At 39.1% G+C, this 19,576-nt stretch overlaps 1 protein-coding gene across 1 annotated transcript; it reads left to right on the forward strand.

The window, feature by feature from the left end:
- Window positions 1-92: 92 nt before the first annotated feature.
- LOC119021068 lies at window positions 93-18,460 on the forward strand. The gene is made up of 16 exons (XM_037101037.1): window positions 93-187; window positions 498-566; window positions 2,319-2,441; window positions 2,887-3,027; window positions 3,502-3,627; window positions 4,629-4,754; window positions 5,226-5,351; window positions 6,350-6,475; window positions 6,943-7,068; window positions 9,223-9,409; window positions 9,501-9,664; window positions 9,741-9,857; window positions 9,930-10,055; window positions 16,761-17,930; window positions 18,038-18,255; window positions 18,347-18,460. Exons 2-16 carry the CDS (start codon window positions 507-509, stop codon window positions 18,414-18,416), a joined length of 3,006 nt encoding a protein of 1,001 aa, XP_036956932.1. The 5' UTR covers window positions 93-187; window positions 498-506; the 3' UTR covers window positions 18,417-18,460.
- The last annotated feature ends 1,116 nt before the right edge of the window (window positions 18,461-19,576 follow it).

Genomic DNA, 19,576 nt, shown 5'->3' on the forward strand with positions numbered 1-19,576 from the left:
AGTACCTCCACGCTGAGTTTAAGTTCACACTTTTCGTTAAAAACAAAAGTCTTTCGGAGCTTTTTTAATTATTTTCGCAGCCGTGAGCCTGTGTGACGTCACATGTGTCTCGCGGAGCACAAACACTTTCATTTTCATTTGTGAGGAAACCAGCAGCGTCCGGAGCCCGAAGCACGGCCAGCAGAAGGTAAGACGCGTGCGTCAGAAACTCGAACTGTTTTATGTGCTGTATGTTTGTCAAACGGCAGAATATGAGGTGTTTGTGTCATCATTTTTTGTTAACAAAATGCTGGAAATTATAAAATTGCGGCGTCACAGCCTGTTAAAGTTTGCATTAGGTTTTCGTTAAACGAAAGTGAAGTCGAGCGATGGCCTCCATTTTGTGTCGACGTTTGTCTTAAAACAAGTTTTTTACATTAATGCACCACACAAATAGTTGTTGGACGTCTGAACTTACAGTCTGACCACAAAAAACGCTGCTGTCATTTATGTTGCAGATTCTTGAGATGTCTGAAAGGAAGGAGGCAGACAACATGTCAGGCAGTGACACAGTTGAGGACATGGAGGTGAGTGCTTGTTATCAGCAAACTCAATTAATCAGTTATTAAACACTCACTTTTATTAATATTTGGATATTCGCAATGAATAAAATGTGACCCCACTGTTTAAATTGTCTTGTGTTTTGAAGGATTAATTGCTGCATTTGTCTTTTTTCACTTAAATATCTGGTTTTCTTTCATATAGTGGTTTCAGGCTAATGTTAAATCTAAAAATAGGCCAGAGTTAGGCAGGTGTCTGTGTGTGTGCTTCGGTGCTTAATGACAGATATCACTTCAGCCAGACTATTTAACAGAAGAGCAGTTTTTTTAATAACTACAAACCATTTCTTTTAAACTCCAGGGTGGGTCCAAACAGGCCTGTCTGGTTCATGTAGCGTGAAAGCAAAAGTATGAAAATGAAGGCGCAATAGTGTTGTGTCATCGCGAACTGTCATTCGAATGAACAAATCTTTTGAGTGAACGAACTGAACAGTATCACTTCATGAACTGATTTGTTCCTTTCTCAGTTCAGTTGAGCTCAGCCATGAGCATGCTGGCCGGTAGTGGAACTGCCACGACTCACTCGTGAATGTTAGGCGAACGAAGCAGCCAGCGTGCGGGCGGGAACTCACTCACCTGCACAGAGAGAACTGTGAGGACGGGATTCACGTTCGCTCTGTGATTTGTTCATGATTCGCAAACCTACTGCACACAGAGAACTGTCGCAGAGGACGTGATTCTCGTTCACGTAGTGTGCTGAAAGTGGTGCTGTGTCACTCACTCACTCAGGGCAGAGGAGTTGAATCACACTCATTAACCGTGCTGCTAAAATTAGCGCTGTGTAGCTAACATCCGTGTAGCATCATGTTAAGTGATTTTACTTTGTACAGAGGACACTTTCACCATGTAATAATTTTAGTGCATATATACCAGTCAAAGCAGCACTGTATCTCTCGTGAATGATTGTGTACTATAGTCCGTGAACCCCAGGGCTGAATCATATGAGCTGAATGACGGATCGTTTGGCTGTTTATCAGTTCAGGGAGTTGGAGAGCACTGAACGATTAGGTGAACAAATCTTTTGAATGAATCATTTTAATGAACAGATTCTAGAGATTCAGTACAGTAAAACAAACTGCTGTTCCCATCACTAAGGCGCAAGCTCCCAACAAAGACTCTGAATAACATTCCGTTAACGCCCCATCCTGTACCCTGCTGCAACAACCGTCATGTCACTCTCATTGATCATAATTTCACTTCTCCACATAACCTTAACCTTATGACTGAGCACATTAAGGCTATATTCACAGCAGCCCTTTCTAAATTATTATTTTTTTAACATTTAATTAATTTACATTACGTTGAGAGTTCCCCCTGCAACCAATAGCAGAGGCACTGGTCATCTCTTCACTGTTTGACAATGACAATTTTACAAGCAAAAAATAATATTTCAAAAGATGGCAGGAGTTTGATTCATAGTGACTTAATGGTTCAGAATGAGAGAGTAGAGAAAATGTGAATTAACGTTTGGAGGGCATCAGAGAGGTGCTTTTCAAACAATGTTTTCCAGTAACTTATTATGTAACTTATAAATCTACCTATTCCCTTAATATAAAGATAAAAGATATATTCATGTTTTTTAAATATAAGCTGTTTTTGGTTGGGCCCTAGTGTTGAAGACAATAATGTCATTAAAGACATGTTAGTATATATCAAATGAGTCACAGCTTCCAATATTATATACATATATACTGTATGATGTCTTTTTTTTGTTTTGAGACTGACCAGACAGAACAATCTCAAAATGCCATGGAAGACTCCACACATCCCAACACTTCAGCAGGAGAAACGACACAGGTCCAGGTCTCCTACGTGTCTCAGTCTGACACAAGGATGGATGTTGTGAGTAGTTTTGTCACCCAAGTCTATCAACTACCATTGAACATAGGGAAAGTTTGAATAAATAACCACTAAGGGAGTTGTGGTTATACTAAAATGTGAATATTCACAGTGAATATTCAAAAGGAAGTGTACTGCTAAAATAGTTTGTGTTTTAAAGTATTAATTGCTACAATTGTCTTTTTTATCTTAATTTCTAATCTTTCCTCACTGTGAAACCTTTATCAACTCATGGTCCTAGTCCTGAGGCAGGTATTGCTGTGAGCGTGTGTGAGTGTGTTTACTGCACATGCTCTTGAACAGATATGACTTCAACCAGCGCAAAGTCCAGTGTTTGAATTTAGAATTGGTGGTCAAAACAAATAATCTCAGCCAGTTGCTTTCTGTTGTATTGAGGCTGTCCCCTTAGGTCACAGGTCATACTCTGTTTTATTATCCTACTACATAGCAACTCCACGGTCAGCAAGGACAACATCAATATCCCATGGGAAACTCTTCTAATCCAGCACAGAACAACTTCACAAATCCCCACCCTTCTGCTGGACAGTTTCCACAGGCGTATCAATCCCCAACAGTGAACATGCCAAATGTAAGTAGCTCTGTTGTCCAATTGAATACCCCTCGTCTCATCCTTCCCAATGGTGGTGGTGAGAAAGGCCTTCTGTAGAGCCAGTGTTTGATTTGTTTATACTGGGTTACTGTAGAAAAATGGTGGACTGAGGAAGACGATCTGCTCCCTCTGTAAATATAAAAGGCTCATTATAAGGAAGGGTTGTAACAGTATGAGATCTTCACAGTATGATAACCATATCAGAAAATATCACAGCTTCAAAGTATCATGATAAACATTATTACACATTTTTTATTGTCATTATCAGTTTTAATGACCCTTAAATGAATAAAAGTAGAAGGGATTTTTAGGTTGATCTGATTCTGTTATAACTTCTCAATATTAATGACCTGACATGAATTTTGATATATAAATGTGAAAAAATGCCACTTCCAATGTTATAATCTTAAATTTACTGAATTACATCTTTCTTTCTGTTTTGTAACCAAACAGCAAGGACAGCAGCTACATGCCATGGGAGGCCCCCATAATCCAGCACAGAACAACTGCACAAATCTCCACCCTTCTGCTGGACAGTTTCCACAGGTGCTTCAAAAGACATCAATGAACACTGAAGTTGTGAGTTGGTCTGTTGTCCAAACTGCAAACTACAGTTTAAACATTATGGAAAACAAGTGTGTGTGTGTGTGTATGTGTGTGTGTGTGTGTGTGTGTGTGTGTGTGTACACACACGTTCACTAACAGATATCACTTCTGCCATTCTTGTGTGAAAATTCCAGTGTTAGATTTTTAAAACTTGTGTAGCTTGTGGTAGCAGTGACAGTGGTAGATTGATTTTGTGGATGGACAGTTTCCACAAACATATCAAAACCCATCAGTGAACATGCCAGCTGTGAGTAGCTCTGTTGTCCAAGTCTGCAAACTACAGCTGACATTTCAACATTATGAAAAACAAGTGTGTCCAGTGTGTAGGATTTAGTGGCACCTAGCGGTAAAGGAGCAGATTGCAGCCAACTGAACACCCCTCGCCTCACCCTTCCCACAGTGGTGGTGTGAAAGACCCTCTATAGAGTCAGTGTTTGGTTTGTCCATACTGGGCGCCTGTAGAAAAATGGTGGATTGAGGAAGACAATCTGCTCCCTCTATAAATATAAAAGGCTCATTCTAAGGAAGGGTTGTAACAGTATGAGATCTTCACAGTGCGATAACAATTTCTGAAAATATCACAGCCTCAAAGTATCCTGATAAATGTTATTACACTTTCATGATTGTCATTATCAGTTATAATTTCATGTAAATGAATGAACATAGAAGGGACTTTTTAGGTTGAACAAATGTTCTGTTGTAATTTCACAATATATGATGTCCTGACAGACATTAATATTGTAGATCCTCAATGATGCCTTCTAAATGATCTCAGCCAGATGCCTTCTGTTGCATTGACACAGTCCTCTGAAGTCAGTCTGTTTTATTATCATGGTGCATTATAAGCAACTACGTAAGCAACAAAGTATAAAACATTAATGTAATAAAAAAAATGTTAGTTGTTTTTTTTTTTTTTTAAATGCCACTTCCAATATACTGAATTACATCTTTCTTTCTGTTTTGTAACCAAACAGCAAGGACAGCATCTACATGCCATGGGAGGCCCCCATAATCCAGCACAGAACAATTGCACAAATCTCCACCCTTCTGCTGGACAGTTTCCACAGATGCCTCAAAACACATCAATGAACACTGAAGTTGTGAGTTGGTCTGTTGTCCAAACTGCAAACTACAGTTTTGATATAATGAAAAACAAGTGTGTGTGTGTGTGTGTGTGTGTGTGTGTGTGTGTGTTTGTGAACACACATGTTCAGTAACAGATATCACTTCCACCATTCTTGTGTGAAAATTCTAGGATTTGATTTTAAAACTTATGTTGCTTGTGGTAGCAGTGACAGTAGTAGAGGAATTTATTTTCCAAACAAAGACTTTGCTTGTTCAAAATAATCTCAGCAAGTTGCTTTCTGTTGTACCAAGGCTGTCCTCTGAGGTCATAGTCTAAAAGGTTAGACTATTTTTATTGTTGTACTACAAAGCAAATCTATTAGCAGCACAGTATAAAACTCTAATGTAACTCAAGAAATCATTGTTAGTTTTTTTTTTAGTTCCCTTTCCAATGTCATGATCATATTTACTGAATTACATCTTTTTTCTGTTTTGTACCCAACCAGCAAGGACAACATCAATGTGCCACTGGAAACCCCTCTAATCCAGTGCAGAACATCTATACAAATCCCCACCCTTCTGCTGGACAGTTTCCACAGGTGCTTCAAAAGACATCAATGAACACTGAAGTTGTGAGTTGGTCTGTTGTCCAAACTGCAAACTACAGTTTAAACATTATGGAAAACAAGTGTGTGTGTGTGTATGTGTGTGTGTGTGTGTGTGTGTGTGTGTGTGTACACACACGTTCACTAACAGATATCACTTCTGCCATTCTTGTGTGAAAATTCCAGTGTTTGATTTTTAAAACTTGTGTAGCTTGTGGTAGCAGTGACAGTGGTAGATTGATTTTGTGGATGGACAGTTTCCACAAACATATCAAAACCCATCAGTGAACATGCCAGCTGTGAGTAGCTCTGTTGTCCAAGTCTGCAAACTACAGCTGACATTTCAACATTATGAAAAACAAGTGTGTCCAGTGTGTAGGATTTAGTGGCACCTAGCGGTAAAGGAGCAGATTGCAGCCAACTGAACACCCCTCGCCTCACCCTTCCCACAGTGGTGGTGTGAAAGACCCTCTATAGAGTCAGTGTTTGGTTTGTCCATACTGGGCGCCTGTAGAAAAATGGTGGATTGAGGAAGACAATCTGCTCCCTCTATAAATATAAAAGGCTCATTCTAAGGAAGGGTTGTAACAGTATGAGATCTTCACAGTGCGATAACAATTTCTGAAAATATCACAGCCTCAAAGTATCCTGATAAATGTTATTACACTTTCATGATTGTCATTATCAGTTATAATTTCATGTAAATGAATGAACATAGAAGGGACTTTTTAGGTTGAACAAATGTTCTGTTGTAATTTCACAATATATGATGTCCTGACAGACATTAATAATGTAGATCCTCAATGATGCCTTCTAAATGATCTCAGCCAGATGCCTTCTGTTGCATTGACACAGTCCTCTGAAGTCAGTCTGTTTTATTATCATGGTGCATTATAAGCAACTACGTAAGCAACAAAGTATAAAACATTAATGTAATAAAAAAAATGTTAGTTGTTTTTTTTTTTTTTAAATGCCACTTCCAATATACTGAATTACATCTTTCTTTCTGTTTTGTAACCAAACAGCAAGGACAGCATCTACATGCCATGGGAGGCCCCCATAATCCAGCACAGAACAATTGCACAAATCTCCACCCTTCTGCTGGACAGTTTCCACAGATGCCTCAAAACACATCAATGAACACTGAAGTTGTGAGTTGGTCTGTTGTCCAAACTGCAAACTACAGTTTTGATATAATGAAAAACAAGTGTGTGTGTGTGTGTGTGTGTGTGTGTGTGTGTTTGTGAACACACATGTTCAGTAACAGATATCACTTCCACCATTCTTGTGTGAAAATTCTAGGATTTGATTTTAAAACTTATGTTGCTTGTGGTAGCAGTGACAGTAGTAGAGGAATTTATTTTCCAAACAAAGACTTTGCTTGTTCAAAATAATCTCAGCAAGTTGCTTTCTGTTGTACCAAGGCTGTCCTCTTAGGTCATAGTCTAAAAGGTTAGACTATTTTTATTGTTGTACTACAAAGCAAATCTATTAGCAGCACAGTATAAAACTCTAATGTAACTCAAGAAATCATTGTTAGTTTTTTTTTTAGTTCCCTTTCCAATGTCATGATCATATTTACTGAATTACATCTTTTTTCTGTTTTGTACCCAACCAGCAAGGACAACATCAATGTGCCACTGGAAACCCCTCTAATCCAGTGCAGAACATCTATACAAATCCCCACCCTTCTGATGGACAGTTTCCACATATGTATCAAAACCCATCAGTGAACACGCCAACTGTGAGTAGCCCAGTTTTCCACATCTGCAAACTACAGCTGACATTTAAACATTATGAAAAAACAAGCGTTAAAAGTCCAGTGTGTAGGATTTAGTGGCATCTAGCAGTGAGGTAGGAGATTGCAGACAAATGAACACTCTTTGTCTCACCCTTCCCAACAGTGGCGGCTTGAAAGGCTTTTTATAGAGCCAGTGTTTGGTTTGTCCATACTGGGCTTCTGTAGAAAAATGGTGGACTGAGGAGGAGGAACTGCTCCCTCTGTAAATATAAAAGGCTCATTCTAAGGAAGTGTTTTAACAGTATGAGATCTTCAAAGTACGATAACCATCTCAGAAAATATCACATTTTCAAAGTATCACGATAAACATCATTACTAGGGATGTCCCGATCCGATTCCTTTAATATTTAGTATCTGCCTAAACTGAGTTCCGATCTGATACTTGGCCTTAACTAATATTTTTCTGGATAATACAGCTGCATTAAGAAACAAAATACCTGCATCCAAGCTGTTCCTCAATAGTTTTTTTTGTTGTTGAAACAAAGTGTATACTTTCATATGGCTCTTTGTTATTCTGCATATGCTATTGCAACATTGGCCTCCACTTTCCTTGTGTTAGGTGAGTCTGTGACGCTGCGCTGTAACAGCAGACACTCATGTACAGCCAGCTGAAGTGTGTACATGACACAGCACATGCTTGGTACCTCCATATAATAATAATAATAATAATAATAATAATAATAATAATAATAATAATAATAATAATAATAACAACAACAACAACAACAATAATAATAATGATAATAATACTACTAATACTTATTATTATCAGTGTCAGTGATAGTGTATTATCGGTGTCAGTGAGTCCGATGGTGTGATGTAGCCGGTTGAGAAGTGTACAGTGGTGGACAGTGTTGAATGCTGCAGACAAGTCAAGGAGGATGAGGAGAGAGGGTGAGCCAGCATCCGCCGTCATCAGCAGGTCGTTTGTGACCCTCATCAGAGCTGTTTCAGTGCTGTGGGAGGAGCAAAAACCAGACTGAAACCTATCGAAAAAGTTTGTTGGGTTTCAGGTGATCCTGCAGGTGGGCAAAAACTGCTTTTTCTAGTACCTTGGAGAGAAATGGAGGATTGGAAATGGGCCTGTAGTTGGCAAGGGTTTCGGGGTTAGGGTTATGTCAGCCAGTTCTCTTGTTCTGAGGCTGTCCTCTTAGGTCATAGTTTGTTCTATTCTCATACTGCATAGCAACTCCGTTATCAACACTGTTTTAAACATATATTATTTTTAATAATTCCACCTACACTGTCATACATATACATATGGAATGAGGTCTTCCTGTCTAGAGGGCCAGATGTAATGAAGTAATTTTGTAAGTGTGAATGTGTTTGTGTGAGTTCATTTACACAAATCATTCCAGCTAGTGTGGTGATAGTCCAGTGTGGTATCTGTTAGACAGAATAGTTTTGGAAGACACCGCTAAAAACTGTTTGGAGAAGGGCAGGCACTTTGAATAAAATACTTGGCAGGTGATTGGTCAAACCATCTGTCTATCACAGGCCAAATTATTTTAATGAAATTTACTCTCCAGTTCTGATATAACTGATGCTTATAGCAGCTACAACAACCACTTGAGCCGCCGCCATTGTTTTTTTAAAAGAACAGTCGCTTCTCTCGCTGGTTGTCGGACCATGAACCACACCTGTAGCTGCCAGTTGTTCCTCATAAGGACACTGATTGGTTCAATGCCTATGTGTTTGGCCACATGCGCACAGCTTGAAGCCTTGATTTAAAGGATAGTGCTTGTCTAACAAAATCACAAATTGATGCCATCTCTTCATATCATGTTGCATTGCAGCTACAGTATGTTACAGACACCATGTTATACTCAAATGTAATTAAAGCAATGTTCAGTCACAAAAGACACCAACTCAAAAACGGTATGCATAAACATGTCCTAATTCTTCTGCCTTGAAACTGTGCTAATGATACCATTCAGTATATATATTCTATTTTTATAATTCTACAATGATTTATAAAATGTTCTTTTGCAACCAGACGTTTAAGATAAATGGCATGGAGTATGTTTTGCTACCTTGTTTAGTAATACAGTGACATTAACTGTAACATGTGCTCTGGCTTTGTTGATTTTATCACAGAACAGTGATGAAGTTCGAGCCATTCTCTCCGTCCAGTGGTCAGATGATGACAAACTGCAGAAAAAAAAATTGACGCTGCAGAAAGTTCTTCAGACTTCAGTCAGCAAAAGCAAATTTAATGGAGACTGTGATGTTATAAATGTCTCAGAAGATGGAAGAGCTGAGATTAAGATTAAACCAGCTGCAGGTGAAGTATGACTGAATTTAATACCATTGGTTCTGTATAGTATTTTCTTGTTTTTAATTTTCAATGTCAATTGATGTTTTTTTCTTTCAAGCTGTGATTGAGCTTAAGGAGCTTTTACAAAAACCACTGAAGACAAAAGATGGGAAAAGAGTGAAGATAACACACGTTAGTCTGACTTTGCCAGAGCTGGACATACAAACACCAGACAAAGCTTCAGTGAACCATCCTCTCTCATCTGTATCAGAGCCACAACATGTAAGTGCTGTGTAGTAAAGAAGTGCAAATGAATCATATTTTTTTATTGATTAATTACCTCATATTATCTCTATAGGTGAGAGGCCAATTTAGGGAACAAAGTGTCACAGCTCCATCTTCTCATAATGTCCCAGTGCACGCAGGCGACCTTTCGATGACCCGACCTCTTTCACCTGTGTCAGAGCAACAACATGTAAGTGCTGTGTAGTAAAGAAATTCAAATAAAACAAAAATGAATTATTAATTTATTAATATTTCCCTATAGGTGAAAGGGAAACTCAGGGAACAAAGTGACATCACTGCATCTACTAATGTCCTGAAGCCTACAGACAATGACAATTCACCACAAGAAGTGAACCTTACTTCCTCATCTGTGTCAGAGAAACAAAATGTATGTGCTGTGAAGTAAATCAGTAAGAATTACACTTGATATTAATGCTTTCTAGTAAATTAATACATTGTTATTTTATCCAGGACCAAGAGCCACCAGTGGAACAAAGTGGTTCCAGCAGTTCAGCTGCAGTATCTAAAACTGAAGAGAAGATATGTTGTGTTCTCCCAGTGGCCCATTTCTGGTACGTGAACCACATCTTCAAGGAGGACATTAAACGCATCGAGAGAGAGCATGGAGTTAAAATGAATGTGGAAGTGAATGTGACCTTTGTAGGAAACCAAAAAGACGAAGGCCTTAAAGAAGCTCATTCTGAGTTCACTGACCTCGTTCAGAAGTGTTTAGGTGAATTTGATGGCTCAGTTACTCCTCTCAAGTCTGTAGATACAGAAGAGTTCAAGGACGCACTGAAAATGATCCAGAGACCTGAGCACAAGCTTCTGGTTTCTCTTTCCTCTGATGAAATGACCATATATGGGCCAAAACCAATTCCAACTGCCATCAGCAGGTCCTTAAATGCAGCACCTACATCCTCAGCAAATACCTACAGCTCTGCTGCAGAGTCTCAAGTCAGATCCCTGAACATTGGCTTGAGCATCAATGACCATCTTGTAAATGATGGACTGAACATGCAGGAGAGCAACTGGAAGCTGATGACAGCTTCCTACAGTGATGACATAGATAAGATTAAAAAAAAGTATGGTGTGGACTTTAAGGATTCAGGCATCCATCATGGCAAAGTCAATGTCAAAGCTCATTATAAAAGATCTGGAGGAAACGCTTCAATGGAGAGCCATGCTGTCAGAGCTCTGCTTCATCTGTGCCAGAAGATCGCCACATCACCCAAGAACATCACCCAACACCGAGGTGCCACAGGGTTCAGTGGCTCCACTAAGAATTCAAGCAGTCTGTCAGAGGGGCCCTCCAGTGGACCCGTGGTCAACAGCCAATCAGGATGCAGCACTCGCAAAACTGAAGAAGCGGCAGGAGAGGGAGCAACAGCAGGAGACAACGCAGATGAACAATGTCCTATATGCAAAGATACGTTTAAGAATAAGAAACAGCTTAAGTGTAAACATGAATTTTGTGAGGAATGCCTGGAAGAGTCAAAGAAACACATGGGACCAGTGTGTCCTGTATGCAAAGATGTCTTTGGTGTGATAGAGGGAACTCAGCCAGATGGAAAAATGTCATCGTATAAAAGTACCTTATCTCTCCCTGGATTCGAAAACTGTGGCTCTATAGTCATCGACTATTATATTCCAAGTGGAAAACAAACGGTAAATATCTTAATTTAAATATTTTGTAATTTGTAAGTTATTTTCAGACGTGTTTATCTACTATGTCTTCAACTTGCTCTTTCTCTTTGTAGAAAAGGCATCCAAATCCTGGACAACGTTATGATGGTACAAGCAGAACAGCATATCTGCCAGACAACAAAGAGGGTAAAGAAGTGCTCGGCCTGTTAAAGAAAGCGTTTGCCCAGAAGCTCATTTTCACTGTTGGGACGTCCACAACAACTGGGATAGAGAACCAGGTGACCTGGAACGACATTCACCACAAAACCTCAAGGACTGGAGGACCACAGAGGTACAGCAGTGAAATCTAAGTTTTTTAAAAAACTTCTTTGTTGATGCCAAATCTTCCTCAGTCAAGTCTTAAATGTTATGTGTTTCCACAGGTTTGGGTATCCTGACCCTGACTACCTGAGAAGAGTCAGAGATGAGCTGAAGGCTAAAGGCATCGAGTGAAGAAAGACTTTGATAGAAAGATGCTGAAGAGAGTTGTTTTAACGCACAAAAAAATCAAGATCATTTAAAACAAACAATCACAGATTATTGAATTATATTCTGTCTCTAGTGGTCATCAGTAAGGGTTGATTTTAGGGGCAACAAATGTTAAGGTTTAGCAACATATATTAGCGTCACCTATTACAGTTTTTCTCGATTGTTTACACACAAAAACTGGTACTTGAGACACAATGACCACAACATGTAACTCATGCACCAACCCCCTGAACCAATTCTGCTAAACTACAAGCACAATTCCTGCTTTACACTCAAATTACAGTTCTAAAACACACTTTTTTCAAAACACTACACACAATTCTCTGCATTTGGCACAATTTTCATGGAGAAAATCTCTTGTTTTCACAAGGAACACACTGTCATTCTAAATTCTAAAGTCAATTGCCCTACTATGCACACTGACTCATCACATGGTCAAACACCTGTCCCACAGTTTTACAATTAGCAATCAGAGCTTTAGCATAAAAGGCCAACAGGTTGTTACTGTTCATTGAAAGATGGTAAAAATAGATTTACTGTAACGGGTATGGAGTGAACCCAATAGCAGCACAGATGAACCAGGTATTCGTTTTAGACAGTTTTTATTTAGCTGGTCATCATCAGGTGAAAGCAGGAACAGGCCAAGAGACAACCAGCCACAGGCAGACGAGGAACAGAAAACAGGCAGGCAAACTCGTGGTCAGGGACAGAAGGCTGGTGAATTTACTGGGGGAGAGACGAGAGGCGATGGTCAGAGGCAAGTTGGTTTGATACCAGGTAAGCAATCCGGGAAAAAGTGCTGGAGAGTCAGGCATGAGGGCGAAGACAATCTGGCAAAGAGTGAGTGGAGTGAGGCTGCATATATACTGGCTTGATTGGAGATGGTGAGCAGATGAGAGCAGCAGGTGAAGACTGTTAGACTGATGAGGGGTGTGGCTGAGCAGCAGAGCAGGGGAGGAGCAGAGCAAACTGTGACATTTTGCACACATTTTAGCTATTGCAGATTTTTTTCCTCTGCAGATTTTTGTTAGCACATCTGTGCTTTTGCTCATTTTTGTGATCACTTTCTGTTTAACTGTTTGAGTGTATTATTCTGTTGTGTTATACAGAGGATGATAATAATTATAAAGGTATGCTGAACTGTATATGAAAAGATCAAGCTATGAATAAAGTACATTTAAAATGAATGTAAATTGAAAATCATACAGTCCAAATGTCAAAATGAGTGCTGACAGGTATGTCCATTGAATTGGTGAACAGAATAACATCCTTTATAAACAAATGTGTTCTGTAGCTTTTTTTGTCTTTTCCCTTTTAATTAGTCTTTTAATAGTAGAAGGCATTACATATATTTGAGAAATATAGTCCACAAATGTTCAAGAATCCCAAAGGATGTAAAATGCAATACCAAATCTAGAATTCTGATATAAAGCTGCTTAAGATAGGTCATTGTGTTTTAAGTGTATCTTTTCTATTGTTTTTATTTCTATCGTAATTGTTCTTGTAATTACAATGAAGTTTCATTCAGCCATGAAAAGCTGTCTCCTAAATAGAGGGGATTGAAACAAAGAGTAATGGCCCTGGAGCAAACAAATGTTTTACATTTTTGTTTGAAAAATTAATTTTTGATCAACTGACCAATTAACGATTTTACTTTCAGGTCCGTCCATGTGCCCCTTTTAACTGTGAGCACCTGCCCCTCTGAAGGTCTCTGCACAGCCCTTATTTTTTATTATATTATTGACAGTGTCAGTAACCAAAGCTGCCATACAGGCTGACTATAGCTAGAAAACATTGAAACTGTACTTAATAACAGAACTTTAGTAAAAAAAAATCTCGCAAAGCTGTTTATCCCAACACCATCATCGCGACAATAACTGCACTTATTAACACTTAATAACTATTATTACTTATTACCAGTGAACAGACCGCAGCTGCATCTGTGATGGTGTGAGCCTTCAGTGTGACGTCACGTGTCCCGCAGAGCACGAGTACTTTCGGTTTGATGTGTCAGTTTGAAGCTGCTGAAGCCGGACACCAGGTGGAGGTCAGTCGTACATACGTTCATATTTTACCTGCTGTACGTTTTGACACAAAATGTTTGTGGCATGATTTTGTGTTGAAATAAATGAAACACGTCAAAGGTAATAGAAATAGGTCAAAGCCAGTAAAAGTTTGCATTAGCTTGTTGTAACCGGAAGTGGAGTCGAGCGACAGTGTTTGTTTATAACGTGTCGACATCTGAAATATCATTTATGAGTTTATATAGATACACCAAAATAAAGAGCTGCTAGATGTTTGAACTGACAGTCTGACTACAACAAACGCTGCTGTCATTTATGTCGCAGATATTTGATTTGTATTAACGAGTGACGTGGCAGAAGGATTTCTTATCTATTTCCAGCACTTTTAGACATTAAAAACAAGTGAATATAAGATCCAGGTTTAGGTCAAACATGTCTGCATGTTTTCAAGTTCAGAACGAAGACTTTGCTTGTTACAAATACTCTCAGCCAGTTGCTTTCTGTATTGAGGACGTCCTCTGAGGTCAGTCTGTTTTATTCTCATGCTGCCTAACAGCTCCGCTAGCAGCACAGTATAAAACTCTAATGTAATTAAAGAAATGTTAGTTTTGTGTTAAAGAAAAAGCTATTTCCAATGTCATAATCATATATATTGAATTAAATTTTTTTTTTATGTTTTGAAACCTACCAGCAAGGACAACATCAATACGCCATGGGAAACTCCTTTTGTTCAGCACAGGGCAACATCTCAGGCATGCCAATTGTGAGTATCTCTGTCATCCAAATCTGCTAACAAACTATATATATATATATAGGTGACACAACATTATTTATTTATTTTTTTTATTTTTCTGCATATTTTCTAAGACTTTTGAATGGCAGCAGCTGTGACGCAAGCAATTTCCCCTTGGGGATCAATAAAGAATTTTCTGGTTCTGATTCTGATTTAACACTTGTTTTTATAAGAATAATACAAACAGAAGTGTAACATAAGAAATGTACATTCTAGTAATAGATCTAAACATACAGTGTAATGTATAATGATATAGTTGAAATATAGGTTATTGCAGATTATTTGACTTAATTTTTTTCAAATTATTTGGTTTGTCAACACAATACATAGTACAAATGAGAGAAACAAAGTGGCCAGAGTGTCTGGCAGGAATTATTTCCTGTGGCACACTGTGGTGCATCCTTGTGGGAGGAGTCTTGCACTGAATATACTCCTGTGGCTGACCACCACATCATGGAGTGGATGGGAGCCATTGTCCAAGATGACATGCAACTTGGACAGAATCCTCCTGTCAGACACCGCCGTCAGCTCCACCGCCACAACATCACTGGACTTGTGGATCAGTCTGTTAAGTCGTTTGGTGTCTACTACCCTCCGCCTGCTGCCCCAGCACACTACAGCATAGAGGACAGCACTGGCCACCAGACTCATAAAACATCCTGAGCATAGTATAGCATGAACTGGAGCAGTCAAAAAACATGACGCTCGCAGGCCTGTTCAGGTGGGCGTAGACACGGTCATGCAGGTAGATGATGGCATCCTCAATGCCAAGTTAGGGCTGAAAAGCGAACTGTATGGGGTCTAAGAGTGGTTTGACCAAGGGCTGGAGCTGCTCCAAGACGAGTCTCTCTCAGGGTCCTCATGATGTGGGAGGTCAGTGCCACAGGTCTGTAGGTTGGAACAACAGGGATGTGGGATCTTCGGCACAGGGACAAGGCAGGACATCCTGCACATCACAGGGACCCTCTGTAGACTCAGGCTCATGCTGACGACATGGTGAAGTACTCCACATTGCTGCAGGGCACAGGCTTTGAGCACCCCGAGGCTGTAATTTCAAGGTGATTAAACTGTAATGAATAGATAATTTAGTGTTTCATATTCAATGTCTGCCCTCTACTCTCCCTTCAACTAGTCTTATTCAAGTCCAGTGTTGGATTTTAAAACTAAAGCAGAGTGAGGAAGGACAGATCATGCTTGTCCCAAATAATGTCAGACAGTTGCTCTCTCTTGTTCTGACGCTGTCCTCTTAAGTCATTGTTTTTTCTATTCTTATACTGCATAGCAACACCGTTATCAACACTGTTTTAAACCTTAATGTATTTAAAGACATGGAAAATAATGCCACCTACACTGCCATACACATTCATACTGAATGAGGTCTTTCTGTTTCGAAAAAGAAACAGATGAGCCAACATCAAGATGCCAGAGTAAAGTCCTTTAATTGCAACACAGAACAGCTCAGTATATCCCAACACTTCTGCTTGACAGGTTGAACAGGTGACTCAAGACTCACTGAACACGGCGGTTGTGAGTAGCTAAATTCACAGTGACTGTCAGGACTTCGAAGTATCAATAGCTGTCTATATTTGAATAATCTGTCTTTCCTCATACAGGTTTCTGAGCAGCCTCTAACATCTGAGGTGGGTATTTTTGTGAGTGTCAGTATGTTTGTGTTAGTTCAGCTACACAGATCTTTCCAGCCAGTGTGGTGATAGTCCAGTGTTTTTTAAAATCAGTGGCTCAGAGTGTGCACACACTGGTAGAGTGCTACCAATGCTTCAGTAAACCTCCCTCCATCCGTGTCAGAGCAGCAACATATAAGTGCTGTGAAGTAAGAAGTGAAAATTAATCACATCACATTTCATTTTATAAATGATTTTTTTTGATTTCATCGATTCATTCATATTTCTCTCCAGGCTGAAGGACAACTTGGGCAACAAAGTCGCATGATTACATCTACCAATGTCCTGAAGCCCACAGACAAAGCTTCAGAGAACCTTCCTTCTTCATCTGTGTCAGAGCAACAACATGTATGTACTGTGAAGTAAATTAGCAAGGATGGATGTTTTTTAGTAAATTAATACATTGTTATTTTATCCAGGACCAAGATCCACCAGTGGAACAAAGTGGTTCCAGCAGTTCAGCCGCAGTATCTACAAGAGAAGAGAAGATATGTTGTGTTCTCCCAGTGGTCCACTTCTGGTACGTGAACCACATCTTCAAGGAGGACATTAAACGCATCGAGAGAGAGCATGGAGTTAAAATGAATGTGGAAGTGAATGTGACCTTTGTAGGAAACCAAAAAGACGAAGGCCTGACAGAAGCTCAGTCTGAGTTCACTGACCTCGTTCAGAAGCGTTTAGGTGAATTTGATGGCTCAGTTACTCCTCTCAAGTCCGTAGATACAGAAGAGTTCAAGGACGCACTGAAAATGATCCAGAGACCTGAGAACAAGCTTCTGGTTTCTCTTTCTTCTGATGAAATGACCATATATGGGCCAAAACCAATTCCAACTGCCATCAGTAGGTCCTTAAATGCTGCTCCGACATCCTCAGCAAATACCTACGACTCTGCTGCAGAGTCTCAAGTCAGATCCCTGAACACTGGCATGAGCATCACTGACCATCTTGTAAATAATGGACTGAACATGCAGGAGAGCCACTGGAAGTTGATGACAGCTTCCTTCAGTGATGACATAGATAAGATTAAAAAAAAGTTCAGTGTGAACTTTAAGGATTCAGGCGTCCATCATGGCAAAATCAATGTCAAAGCTCATTATAAAAGATCTGGAGGAAACGCTTCAATGGAGAGCCATGCTGTCAGAGCTCTGCTTCATCTGTGCCAGAAGATCGCCACATCACCCAAGAACATCACCCAACACCGAGGTGCCACAGGGTTCAGTGGCTCCACTAAGAATTCAAGCAGTCTGTCAGACAGCCAATCAGAATACAGCACTCGCAAAACTGAAGAATCGGCAGGAGAGGGAGCAACAGCAGGAGACAACGAAGATGAAGAATGTCCTATATGCAAAGATACATTTAACAACAAGAAGCAGCTAAAGTGTAAACATGAGTTTTGTGAGGAATGCCTGGAAGAGTCAAAGAAACACATGGGACCAGTGTGTCCTGTATGCAAAGATGTCTTTGGTGTGATAGAGGGAACTCAGCCAGATGGAACAATGTCATCGTATAAAAGTACCTCATCTCTCCCTGGATTCGAAAACTGTGGCACTATAGTCATCGACTATCATTTTCCAAGTGGAAAACAAACGGTAAATATCTTAATTTAAATATTTGAGGACTTTTGTAATTTGTAAGTTATTTTCAGACATTTTTGTCTACTATGCCTTCAACTTGCTCTTTCTCTTTCTCTTTGTAGAAAAGGCATCCAAATCCTGGACAACGTTATGATGGTACAAGCAGAACAGCATATCTGCCAGACAACAAAGAGGGTAAAGAAGTGCTCGGCCTGTTAAAGAAAGCGTTTGACCAGAAGCTCATTTTCACTGTTGGGACGTCCACAACAACTGGGATAGAGAACCAGGTGACCTGGAACGACATTCACCACAAAACCTCAATGACTGGAGGACCACAGAGGTACAGCAGTGAAATCTAAGTTTTTAAAAAAACTTCTTTGTTGATGCCAAATCTTCTTCAGTCGAGTCTTAAACGTTTTGTGTTTCCACAGGTTTGGGTATCCTGACCCTGACTACCTGAGAAGAGTCAGAGATGAGCTGAAGGCTAAAGGCATCGAGTGAAGACTTTGATACAAAGATGCTGAAGAGAGTTGTTTTAACACACACAAAAAAATCAAGATTATCATTTAAAACAATCACAGATTATTTAATTATGTTCTGTCTGTCATGGTCATCAGTAAGGGTTGATTTGAGATGCACCAAATGTTACGGTTTAGCAACATATAATAGCTTCACCTATTAAGCATAACATTCTTTCTGGAAGGATTTTCTCAATTTTTTGTTGATTGATAAGTTTTCAGTTTATAACACTAAACAAATTAAAAATGCATTTATGAATGTATCTTCAACTGTCTAAAGTCTGTATAAGTCTTCTAAATTATTAAACTGACCCACACTGACTCATCACAGTATTCTTCACTACATGTCTACTGTATCATATATTCTTATATTCTTTGTATGTTTGTTACTTTGAAAAGTAGTATTTATAAAACACTGTTTGTTTTCCAAGAGACTGTCTGAGTGTGTTGACTCCATGAAGTCCATGAATTGTGTATTAGTTATGTTTCATTTTTCTTTAAACATAACAATATGAAAACAATTCTAAAAATGTGAAGTAAGCAAAATAAATGTCATTAAAATGAGGCTGATACATTTGTGACAGAAACAGTATTTCGGGACTGAGCATGAAAACATTTCAGATAACACCTCCACTAGTTAACCTTATGTGCAAACCCTCCGACCATCATGGAAACTGCAGTAAAATGTGGTGCAGCAATTTATATACAATCACATAAGAGATACAGCGCTGGTCGACACTCTGGCTGCACATGTTTGGATCTGTTTTTATGAGCGTCTTAATTTGGAGATATTTTATATTTCACAGCACTTTGCTACAATTGTGTTTGTAATGCTTTCAAAGATATTTTTATGAGACGTGTATTTGTTACACTGTACAAGAAATATATAAATAAATCATGGTATGTGCTTATGATATATATGTATTTGCAACATTTTAGGTATTGCAGATTTTTTCTTCTGCATATTTTTGTTAACAGTTATGTGCTTTTGTTTATTTTTTATCACTAATTATCCAGTTGTGATATACAGAGAATGATATTAATAATTATAAAGGTATGCTCAAATGTAGATGAAAAAATCAAGCTATGAATAAACTACATTTAAAATGTAGAAATGAGTGCTGACAGATATTTCCACAAAGG

The sequence above is a fragment of the Acanthopagrus latus genome, chromosome 6, assembly GCF_904848185.1.
Source record: "Acanthopagrus latus isolate v.2019 chromosome 6, fAcaLat1.1, whole genome shotgun sequence".
NCBI classification, from domain to species: Eukaryota; Metazoa; Chordata; class Actinopteri; order Spariformes; family Sparidae; genus Acanthopagrus; species Acanthopagrus latus.

Bases quoted from the DNA above. Each gene is read 5' to 3' on its own strand.
- LOC119021068 (XM_037101037.1), top strand. From the start codon at position 507: ATGTCTGAAAGGAAGGAGGCAGACAACATGTCAGGCAGTGACACAGTT. The intron at 7,069-9,222 runs GTGAGTAGCCCA...ATTTTATCACAG, and splicing joins CATCAGTGAACACGCCAACT to AACAGTGATGAAGTTCGAGC. The intron at 9,858-9,929 runs GTAAGTGCTGTG...ATTTCCCTATAG, and splicing joins CTGTGTCAGAGCAACAACAT to GTGAAAGGGAAACTCAGGGA.